This window comes from Theobroma cacao, chromosome 5 (genome assembly GCF_053813885.1).
Source record: "Theobroma cacao isolate CCN51 chromosome 5, ASM5381388v1, whole genome shotgun sequence".
In the NCBI taxonomy this organism is placed as follows: Eukaryota; Viridiplantae; Streptophyta; class Magnoliopsida; order Malvales; family Malvaceae; genus Theobroma; species Theobroma cacao.
In genome coordinates, this window is record NC_142643.1 from 31,841,555 (window position 1) to 31,853,078 (window position 11,524).

The following is an 11,524-nucleotide window of genomic DNA, read 5'->3' on the forward strand; positions in this document are numbered from 1 at the left end:
TTGTAATAGTAATTGATGTTAAAAAAAAAAGACAAAAAGATTAAAAAATAAAAACCCTAGCCAACCCCCTTTTTTCTTTCTTTCTTCTCTTCTAATCGGTAGTTGCTCCTTGCTCTTTCAGTTGAGTCATTCTGTTGTTCTTCCCCAAGACCCCAGCTGCCAGCCTACCACGCCAAGCTCGGCTCCTTCATCGGTTCATCTTTCTTTTCTCTCCAGCCGTTCAGCCACAATCACGCCCTGTCGGCTGCCTCGTTGTAGCCCCAAGCCCCACGCCCTTATTCTTTCCTAGCTGAGATTTTGGTATAGGATTTTGTTAAACTAGGTTTATTCTTAATAATTGTTATGCAAACAAGATTTTCTGCTTCAATTAGTGTTGTCTGTTACTGAAAAATGATACTAGTTTATTGACTGCTTTAGACAGTTTTTTGGAATTGATGTTTTGCTATTGTTTCAAATCTTTGATCCAAAACTCTTTGTAGTCAGGATCTTCTCAACATAAGTTTTCAGCAATTATATGTCATCCTCAAGACTCACTTTGTGCTGAAGTTAATTGATGGATGGAGATATTCAAGTGTAGACCCTAAGAATTAATGAAATATGCCAATGTCGATGTTGTCATTAGTTTACTCGAGAGATTTTCATTACCCCAAATTGCAATAAGTACTTTCAGATTTGACTTTTGATGAGAATGCTGTTGTCTAGTTCCCATCATTTATGCCTTACACATGTGATGTGGGAGCAACCCGTATCTTACAGTGTAAAGGTCAAGAGCCTAAATCAAAAAAATTCTTTTTTAGAAGTTAAAACAAAGACATCTGAATTAGTTTCAAAGAAAAATTTTTACATTCTAAACAACTAATTCAACTTATTCTTAACTGTCCAGTCGCTAGTGAGAACATTCTAAAAGCTTCATTGGGACATATGCAATTGTCATTACCATCTATCTTCTTTGCATATATTATTTATGTGCTTCTCATATTTTGTTATTTTTATGTTTCTAGATCTTTGAAAACTGGATGCAGCTGACAAATATGATGATAGTGTTAATTATAATTACAATAAGACCCCTCTCAATCGTCAGCATATGTTCGGTGAAGTTATTTGTCTGATTAATTTCGAAGTCGCTGTCACCAACCCAGGCGAGATAAAAAAGCCCAATAAGAGTTTTTCTATCGAGGTTGTCTTCTTTAACCCAATTTGGAGAATTGAAGCTGAGATAGTAAATATTTTTATTCTCTTCTACTTCCCCTCCTTGCCGCCACCCACAGCGCAAGAGCCTAGAATTTCCGCCAATTTTTTCTCTTCTTTTAGGCGTGTGAAAACCATCAAAACCTCCTGCTTCTGCTGCGGTTGCCTCTTGCTACTTGCAAATTACTCGTCTTTCTGCTAGTAGCATAGAAAGGGGAGAAGAAAAAACATGGCGAACCATGGTGGAAAAATGAAGTCCGTCTCTATAAACGGGGTGAAAATGTATACAATATCTTCCCACCTGCGCTCCGTGGCTGCCTGGATCTCTCTTAAGAAGCAGCGATCTCTCCGCAAGGACAAAAGTAAGAGCAACCTTTTTAAAATCACACCTAAAACCCTAAACCCTAGTTGGTCGTCTTTGGTCATTTAAGTTATTCAGGCTTTTTACATTTATCGGGTTTCAGTGCTACTATATACCATATTTGTTTTGTTGAATGATGTTTTATGACGTTTTCTCTTTATATTTTTTTAATACTAGACCATACGGAGAGGGTAGAGTTGATTCAGGATTTGAGGTTTGAAACCGCAACCTCGAAAATCAAGATAACTCCTGATGGGGAGTTCCTTATTGCGTCAGGTTCATTAGACTTCACCTTTTATAGTTTATATTTTCTTTTTTCTTTTCTAATTTCTGAAGTTCATGCCAGTCTTATTGGTTGGCTCTCACCATTCAGGTATATATCCTCCACAAGTGAAAGTATATGAGCTTAGACAATTTTCTATGAAGTTTGAGAGGCACTTGGAATCCGAAATAATTGATTTTCAGGTATTTTATACGTTTTAAAAAGGCTATCACTAATGATGCAGTAATTTAAAGTGTTGGCTAGTGGATTTGTTGCACATGTGACTATTGTTGATTTCAAAATTTTGAAGAATTGTGAAAAGAAAAACAATGAATCTTCGATTTTATATGAGAAAATCCAATAACCTAACCTTTTTATTATGTGAGGGCAGATAATACCTTTTGCTGCTAATTTTTTTGACTACATTGTTCTTTCAAACTTCTGTAAGAATTTTCTTCCTCTCTCCCCCAGTCTCCTCTTTGTTCCTTATTTAATTTAGATACACCCTTGATTCCAATGTAAGTGTCCTCTTTGCTTTTTATGATGTTTCTTTGGAACTGCAATAACAATTGTGTCTTCAAAAACAACAATCAACTAAGCCTTTTAGAAATAACTATATGTTCTAAAAATTTGAGGAATAATAGTCATTAACTTTACAAATCTATCCATGATAAGGCATTTGATTCTGACCCTTTGGTGGTGTGAACCATTTTCAGATTACAAAGGGTAAAATCTTCTTTGGCACTTTTGGTAGGAGTATTAGGTTTTCTTCGCAATTTGGGTGGGACAAGAAATATGGATGGAAGGAGTATAAGATTTTCTTGGCAATTGTGTACTTTTATATAAGTTGTCATAATTCAGTGTTTAAACCACTTTTGCACCTTCGTTATCTTGTTAATCAAATTGTTTTCCTTCAAATTTTTTATTGATCTTTTTATATATGGTTTAAGCCTTGGTGCTTCATATAAACACAACATATTTCTGTTGCTTTCTCTCTCTCTCTCTCTCTCTCTCTCTCGTTCTTTCTCTCTTTTCCCGAGTTTCAGTGGGTTCCTTTTTTCAAAATTTTAAGTGCTGAAACCCATAAGAACATTTAATTTATGTTTACAAATTTCTCGTGCTATGTGGTACTATAATGATTTAGTGTTTTTCTATATCTATAGGTATTGGCTGATGACTATTCAAAACTTGCATTCTTATGTGCTGATCGTTCTGTTAATCTACATGCAAAATATGGAAAGCACTACAGTCTGCGGATTCCAAGGTTTCCTAGTGCTTTAATTTTTGCTTTTGCTCTGTTTGTTTTTGGGGTCAAATCCAGTGTTACGTATCATATATTGCACGCACCTGGTCATTCTAGATGGATGGTTGAATTTTAGTGATTAATAGATTTTATAATTAGCTCTTGCCATTACTTGTTGGTATTCCAATTCTAAGGATGTCACTATTGCCACTTTATGTTTATTTGACAAAAATGTTTTTGTAATTGAATCTGTCCTCGATGTCTCCTTCTTTACCAGTGGGAAGGAAAGAGAAAAAGAAAGAAAAAATAAAAATGAAAAGGAAGAAATAAAGAATAAGAAAAAGAAATAAAAATTGTCATTTAGGTTTTGATGTGTCATGTCTTTTCTTTATTTTTGGTCTTCATAGACCAAACTAGTTTTGACATGTCATGACTGAAATGTCCATTGGTCTTGATAGACCAAATTGACAGAATCAAAATTGCAAACATAATAAGGTTGAAGATTTCAATTGGAACAATTTAAAGGTTAGGGATCAAATGTGACCAACTTAAAAGGTTAAGTACTGCTTGTGCAATTTACCTCTTCAATGTACATAATGTTTTGTTTGCTCAATCTCTTTCAATAATGACTCCTGAATAAGAAATTGAATTAATATTACCCAAAAAGGGTCTCCCATAATTTCATTTTCTTCCTTTTTAAACTTTTACACTCATTATCTTATGGAAGAAGTTGTGGTTATTTGTTGTTTAGGATATATGTATCTTCTTTGGCCTTGTATGTTTGTCTATACTTGTTATCCTTGCAGAAGAAGTTGAATTAATACTACCCAAATGGTCTCCCATGATTTCATTTTCTTCCTTTATATACTTTTACAGTCATTATCCTTATGGAAGAAGTTGTGGTTATTTGTTGTTTAGGATATATGTATCTTCTTTGACCTTGTCTGTTTGTCTATACTTGTTATCTTTGCGGAAGAAGTTGTGGCTAATTGTTGTCCAGATGTTTGTGTATTTGCTTTGACCTTTGCAGTGCCTGAAATGGACCGACTAATTAACAAATTATACAAGTTTTGATTAACGTTGTCTTGTCCATCTGATGTTTGACAGGATGGGAAGGGATATTGCATATGATTGCTGGTCTTGTGACCTGCTTTGTGCTGCATCATCTCCAGATCTATACAGAATTAATTTAGAACAGGTAATTCATTGAGATTGTTTAATGAGTGGTGGATTCTTTTTATTCTCTCTATTAGCCCTTATGAGACATACGGAGATTTCCATCAACTTCTGATTTGCGACACAAGCACAACAACCTGAAATAGATTCAAGAATAATGTTGCACATCTAGTCACTTTTAATTTAGCCTCTGAGTTCAAATTTGTTGTCTGTTGAACATAAAACTGTCTTAACAGCCTTCTTTTTAATGTTTGTGGATTTTCCTCAGAAGGAATGTTGGTAATTGGGTTGAATGCTTGCAAGGAGAAGCTATAAGGTGTTTGTTATAAAAAAAAAATTTCAAATAAAGGTGTTTGTTGCACTTGATAAGAACTTATGATCTAAGTTTAAAGAGTTTGTTCTGTTTATTGTGAGTTCATTTTATTTGTGGATGGGGATTCTATTACCTACATAATTGTTTGTGCTCCTGGAAAATTTTTTGGGAGAAAGCTGATTATTGTTAACTGATGCGTCTGCAGTAATGGAGGGGTGATGAACTTTCTTTTAATTCATTTTACTGTAGGAGCTGAGATCAGTATATATTTTTTTTTTGAGTGGCTTGAGAGGATCGGCATATAGCGAAAGTTTGCTGAGAAAAAAATATGATGTACTTTGGGGCTTAGTATTGCCATCTTTGATATGGTTAGCTTGGAATGGAACCACCACATGTTTTAAAAGATAGAGCTTCTATGCAAATCCTTAACTTAAAGAATTCTTCATTTATATTTCCATTATGTCTCTCTCAGATTTTCTTTTTGGAAAATTTTGGTTTTCCTTCATTTTTTATTTTGTTTTTGTTTTCTATATTTACTGTTTGCTAGGATCCCACCATTTTTTCCCCTTTACTTTTGATAAAATATTTTACTTATTAAAAAAAAGATGCTTACGCATGCCTAAAGCTGGGGATTTTGTAACATTGGATTTCTTTTTTGCTAAAAATGTATCATTTGTTTTATTGATGATTGATTTCATTCTTCAACAGGGAAGATTCTTATCCTCTCTTAACACACAATCTCCAGCACTGAATGTGGTTTCTAGAAGGTTCTTGTGGAATTTTGGTTTCTTTTTTGACCCTTTTTATTCTTTTTTACTATTGACAATTTCACACTAGGTTTGCTCATTCAAGGATGCTGTGTTTGTATGGTTTCAGCATGCTCCATGGATTAGTTGTTTGTGGTGGTGAGGATGGTGCTGTTGAGTGCTTCGACATGAGGATGAGATCTTCAATTGGCAGAATCAATGCTGTTTCACCTGCAGGTGATGCTGATGAGGTAGCTTTTGCTGCTTAATCTTGATATTTGATCCATACATATTCTGTTGCAAGTGTCTTATGTAGGCTTTGGTTTAAAGTAAGATTTTTTCAGTCCAAGTTTTTTTTTTCCTATCTCTCTCATAAGTAGCTTTGGGGATTATTTTGCTATATTGGTCGCTTGTGGGCCTTCTTCTGTATATGCTTTTAGAAGTTGGAGCTTTTCTTGACTTTTTGTAGCAATAATTGTTCTTAATATGCTTGAAAGAAACGCTGACAAGGAAACATAGTTGAATATTTACTATTCATTCTGCATATCTCTGCATAGATCCATGTGGCAGCCTTATGCATTTCCTGCAGTTGATAATATCTGCATTTCTATTATGTTCTTTCAAGTTTAAAACTCTTATTGGCACTGTTTGATTTGTAGGAGGTTACTGCAATAGATTTTGATGAGAATGGGGGTTTCCTCATGGGTGTTGGAAGTAGTGCAGGAAAGGTATGATTCTGTAGTGGTGATACTCGATCCTTATCATGCCTGCATTTCATGAATTTTTTTTGTTATATCACCTTAAACATTTCATTATTGATGATAATATGTGCAGGTGCTGATCTATGACTTACGTTCTTCATCTCCTATTCGAGTTAAGGATCACATGTAAGTGAGGGTGCTTACTAGCTTTCCTAATTTGCGCCCCTTGTTGGGGACGGTATGGTTAGTTGTGCATGTGAAGTCTTCTTGCACCAGTGTGCTCAATTTTCCTTTGGTTATGAGTTATTAATATTTGGAAACTGTCATTGTTATGCAGGTATGGTAAACCAATATTGGATATTAAGTGGCACAGCACTCTAAACTTTGAGCGACCAAAATTAATTACTACAGATTGTCATATTGTTAAAATATGGGATCCTGAGACGGTAAGTATCCTCCCTGTTGTACTGTTCTCGTCTTTGTGTTTAACTAGGGGATCCTAAGAGATTAAGGTCACCGTCCTCATTTTCAGGAATTTAATGTTATCAAAATATGCACACATTTACGATGTCTATGCGTGTTCTTGTGTGTTTGCATATGTTTCAGAACTTTCTGTTTGTTCATGTTTTTTTTTTTTTTAAATGATAGGATTGTTTTATCCTTCCTGTTATACTGTTCTTGCATATAAGTAAAATACTCTGAGAGAGTTTGGTCACCGGCCCCATTCCTCAGGAATTTAATATCTCATCTACATATGCGCACAAATACAATGTCTATGCCTTTTCATGTGTGTTTCTGTATGGTCAACACTTTCTGTTTGTCGATGTTTTCTAAAAGGTGATCAGATTGTTTACCTGGTTTCAAGTTTGGAGATAGGATCTTTGTTTCACATGCTTTGTTTTGAACCTACATATACTATTTTTAATATTAAGGGAAGATATATTTTTTAATCTGTAATATCGTGTCATATTGATATTTGTTCATATTTTATCATTTAGATGATACAATTTGATTGATACTTTTGTGATGTCTCCTCCTATGGAAGTTTGATTCATGCATAGTGTAGTTAGATACAAGCTTTATTGAGCGATTATAACATGTTAATGAAAATGAAATCAAATTTTTAGACTCTTTGTAAAAGAACTAGCTAATTATAAGTAGTATCCTCTTGAAATTAATTTTTTTTTTTCAGTTATGTTTGTAAAATTGTTAGGCAGCTCACTGAACTTAAGTGCCCTTGATTAAAAATTGAACTTTCATTAACATCCCCACGAGTCCCTCGGCAATTAGAACTCGGAACTCCGTCTTGGAGGTCTTGGGTAAAAATCATGGGATGGATGCGTTGGGATTTACAAGATGCGAGGGGGCTACCTCTCATTGTATAGCTGAAGATCATATGTACACAAAAAACTAAAAAAGAATCCCTCATATTAGCATACAATTCTTCAGATCATCATTGTCAGTCATTTTCAGTATCATCATCATTATTGTATTTCAGTTATTAAAGGTATATCAGTGTTCTATGGAACTGTTATCTCCATCCAATAATGCATGCACACAGGCCTACTTATATGCATATTGGATAGTTTTCTACATAGATGCATATGAATTCGTTTTCTTTTGAGGACGTAACATGTGTATGAATTCATTGTACACACGATGTTGTACAAAAGCATGTTCATGTACAACCATATTCATGTGATATGTGTTTATGGTGTGTAATATTGTACCTTAGTAGTGGTAGAGTACTGTCTCTGCATCAATGTCAAAGCTTGTATCTAACCTTTGAGTGATTTTTCCTTTGTCAAGGGAGAAGGTATGACTAGCATTGAACCAACAGCTGGGGCTATCAATGATATCTGTGTGTTCAATGATAGTGGGCTGATGCTACTGGCTTTGGATAGCAGCCAGATACCTGCTTATTTCATTCCTGCTCTGGGACCTGTTCCTAAGTGGTGTTCTTCGTTGGAATCTCTAACGGTGTGTTTTTAAGACATATCCTTATTTCATTCTGTTGTTTAGTTAGATGTACTGTATTTGGGATCTGGAGATATAATGCTGATGCTTACTTTGCATATATTTACAGGAAGAGCTTGAGGAGGGTGGACAAACAAGCATATATGACAATTATAAATTTCTGACAAAAGAGGAACTTGAGAAATTGAATCTGACAAATCTAATTGGGACCAATCTTCTGCGAGCGTACATGCATGGGTTCTTTATTGACTATAGGTTGTACAAGAAGGTGAGACTGCTTTTTCTTTTTAATTTTTGTTTTTCTTAAGGATATTATGCAGTTTACAAAACTCAATATAAAGTTGCATTTGTGCCATCTGCTGGGGAATGTGTGTGGTTGGGTGTGAAACATGAAATATTGCGAAGCACAGAAAATAAGATGCACAAAGCACAAATGAGGTCAGAATTGCCAGACCAAATTCAGGAAAGAGAAAAGGGAATGTTTGGTGTTGATTTTGATATTAGCTGCACAAATCATGGTTTTTATGCTTAGTGTAGTTATCTTTTACTGCATCGTTCACTTTTTGGCTGTTTAATCTTTATCTTTTACATATATTTGCAGGCAAAAGCATTGGCAGATCCTTTTGCGTATGAAACTTACATAGAGCAACGAAAACAAGAAAAACTGGAGGCTGAGCGTCGCAATCGTATAACGGTCAGTATTTTCAATCCTGAAATGAGTTTTTTGGATCAGGTATTGTGATATAGGATAAAGATTGGAAAGAAGAGAAAAGAATTGAGAAAAGAAGAGGGGGGAGGAAGGGAAATGTTCACTGTGCTAGAACTTATATCGTTTTGTAGGTCTTGTAATTGTCTACTAGCAGAATTCTGACTTGGGATTGTGTTTTAGACTTCTTTTGTTAGGTTAGATAAATTTAATAATTAATTATTTTATTGATTTTCATAAACATCCTTTATTGGGACACTAGTCAAACCTCTAACCCTGCTGGCGGAGTCCAAAAACTCCACTGTCAATGTATAGGGTAAATTTTCCATATATATTTGCTTAGAACAGTCAGATAATTTTTGTACATTATGATATATCTTGCAGATTAAGTTATCATAACTTTTAAACAACTTATGCTTCTTGATGTTGTTCATTGCTAGTATTTTAAACTTGAAACTCTACTAGCATAAACAATGCCTTCAGTGTCAGATCATTTTGTATTACAAAGAAATAAAAAACTTGACTACTATGGGCAGGGAGGGTTTTGCAATTGATAATTCTGTTTGCTAACTTGTTGGCGAGTAAAGATTTGTAAATATTATAGACATTTTTTTCTTTTTTCTTGACTGTTAAAGATACCAAAGTTTAGCTTATATGCAAAAACATGGTGGCAAATGAAAGTTTAGGAGTTCTGCTAAAGTACTGTTTTAAAACTCATTGCTTTCTTAAATACTGCATCCTTTTCAAGAAAGAGATCTTTGGAGCTTCTCAAGCTTCCTCACTGATATGACTGTTATAAATCAATATAGAGTTAATCTACAGTCGGTTGATTACATTTATATTTTTCGTTTCTTTTTCTTGCAGATGAAGAGAAAATTACCCAAGGTTAAGGTTAATCAAGATCTTGCAGAGCGAATCTTGGAGAATGAAGAAGCTGAAAATGAAAAGAAAGACAATGATGGTAATGAGAGTAAGAAAACTTCGAAGAGGAAGAAAAATGCACTTAGCACTGAGATATTTAAAGATGATCGATTTACCCAAATGTTTGAAAATAAGGTATGACAATTTATTCATTTGCTGTGCTACTAGTAGTTTTTAGTTTCCTCTGCACCTTTTTCTCCGGCTCTTTTTGATTTTCACATCTTTGTGGTGGCCAATTCAAATTACCTTGATTTGTTATCCCTGTTGAAAAGTAGTCATAGGATCAAGAACATCTAAGAATGAAGTGTTTTAGCTACAATTAGATTGTAATATGCCTTACAGATATTGGTGAGTTTTGTATTTGTTTTTGCTGGTTATAGTGTGATTATCTGCTGTTCAATTATCTATACATTGAATAAGTTGTAGCAAAAATGTTTCGTGTGCTGCCTTGATATGACTGGTGGCATCAATTGATCATTTTCATGTCACTGCAATCATGGAAGATGGGGTTAATGATGTGCCATTTGCTTATTTATGGATCTTAATTGCTATCATCATTTGATGTTTCTCCTTATTCTTATCCAGGACTATGAAATTGATGAGCAATCACAAGAGTTTCTTGCTTTACATCCAATGGCTTCCAAGAAGCAGCCGTCTTTGGTTGAGGAACATTTTGAACCTGTTATGGATAACAAGGATCAGATAACAAGTGATTCTGATGTCTCAGAAGCATCGCAATCATCAGATGACTTTCCTGTCAATCATAAGAGTAAAAGAAAGAAGTCACAAGGTCCAAGGTGAGGTCTTTCCTGTCTGTATGAGTCATGGATATTGAATATGCCATCTTGGAAGTGATAGCTTTTTGCCTTGCTAATCATCGTCTTTTGTTTTTTTCTCAAAATCTACAGAATGTACGAAGTTAAAGATAAGCGGCATGCAGAAGCATTTTGGAATAATGTTTCACTTGCCAAGGAAGATTCTCTTCCTATGGGAGAGAGGGTGAAGGCTCTCCAAGATGACCAAAGGGTGTTGGGTTTACCAAGTGGCGTGAAGTTGGGGTCAGGAGGGTCACGACAGATTTCTTTTATTTCTAGAAGTTCAGCCAAAAACAAGGAGGATGAGGAGAAATTGACTCGGCGTGAGAAGAGAGGAGTTCAGTTATTAGGTCTGAAGCCAGATAGATCAATGTTCGGAGGCCGAGGTAGAGGGCGTGGGAGAGGAAGGAGAGGCAGGAGGTGAACATGTCTTGCATTTATATTGGTCAATTTTCAGTTCAATGCTGGTCATGATCCTGCTAATGGCATCTCTTGGACCCGTTGGATGCAGCCCTATGGTCTGATTATTCAAGGAAAGCCGCGCTGCTTAGAGTTAGGGTTGAAAGGTTAAGGGGGGATTGTTAAGGGGTGGACAATTTTGTCTTCTGCTTGGTGTATTAATTTTTTTATATAAGGGAAATTGATTAATTTAAAACAATTACATCATCCTTGGCCAGCAATACCAAACATATCTTCGGATAAAGGAGTAGAAATATTAGATGGGGGGCAATCAATACATGTAAGCCTAATGTTAAATTTTCATGGTGTGGTCAACCGATTTGCACACATGATTGGCTTTATGATATACGTGAGTATAAAGCAATCCCAGTTCCTTTATAAAAGGTCTTTAATTCTTCTTAGTATATTAACATAAAAATCCAAATTTGAGATCGCCCTTTAAGTGTTTCGAAACACCAGAAAAGATCAGTTTTTACTGAAATCCTTCTAAATCGTCTGTTCCAACATAATTTTAATTCTCGATATAAAGTCCACATTTTTACTGACAGTGAAAAAGAGATCTTTATCTGAATCCGCTGTTCTAACATAATTCTAATTCCTGATATAAAGTCCACAATTGTACTGATAGTGAAAAAGAGATCCTTATATTATATGTA

The 11,524-nt window shown here is 34.9% G+C and overlaps 1 protein-coding gene across 3 annotated transcripts; it reads left to right on the plus strand.

Moving 5' to 3' along the window:
- The first annotated feature begins 1,180 nt into the window (after window positions 1-1,180).
- LOC18598772 (uncharacterized) lies at window positions 1,181-11,075 on the plus strand. Of its 3 annotated transcripts, XM_088806760.1 has the most exons (16): window positions 1,181-1,550; window positions 1,727-1,825; window positions 1,923-2,014; window positions 2,975-3,075; window positions 4,162-4,252; window positions 5,252-5,310; window positions 5,420-5,540; window positions 5,949-6,017; window positions 6,124-6,176; window positions 6,328-6,436; window positions 7,800-7,970; window positions 8,077-8,235; window positions 8,569-8,661; window positions 9,538-9,729; window positions 10,180-10,391; window positions 10,503-11,075. In XM_088806760.1, the coding sequence occupies exons 1-16, from the start codon at window positions 1,418-1,420 to the stop codon at window positions 10,831-10,833; spliced, it is 2,085 nt and encodes a 694-aa protein (XP_088662886.1). In that variant the 5' UTR covers window positions 1,181-1,417; the 3' UTR covers window positions 10,834-11,075. The 3 variants fall into 3 exon arrangements, with proteins under 3 accessions (XP_088662886.1, XP_088662887.1, XP_088662888.1); XM_088806761.1 differs by lacking the exon at window positions 1,727-1,825; XM_088806762.1 differs by lacking the exons at window positions 5,252-5,310; window positions 5,420-5,540; window positions 5,949-6,017; window positions 6,124-6,176; window positions 6,328-6,436.
- Window positions 11,076-11,524: the final 449 nt, after the last annotated feature.

Coding starts and splice junctions, on each gene's coding strand:
- LOC18598772 (XM_088806760.1), top strand. CDS start 1,418: ATGGCGAACCATGGTGGAAAAATGAAGTCCGTCTCTATAAACGGGGTG. Junction 2,015..2,974: donor CCGAAATAATTGATTTTCAG/GTATTTTATACG, acceptor CTATATCTATAG/GTATTGGCTGATGACTATTC. Junction 6,177..6,327: donor ATTCGAGTTAAGGATCACAT/GTAAGTGAGGGT, acceptor ATTGTTATGCAG/GTATGGTAAACCAATATTGG.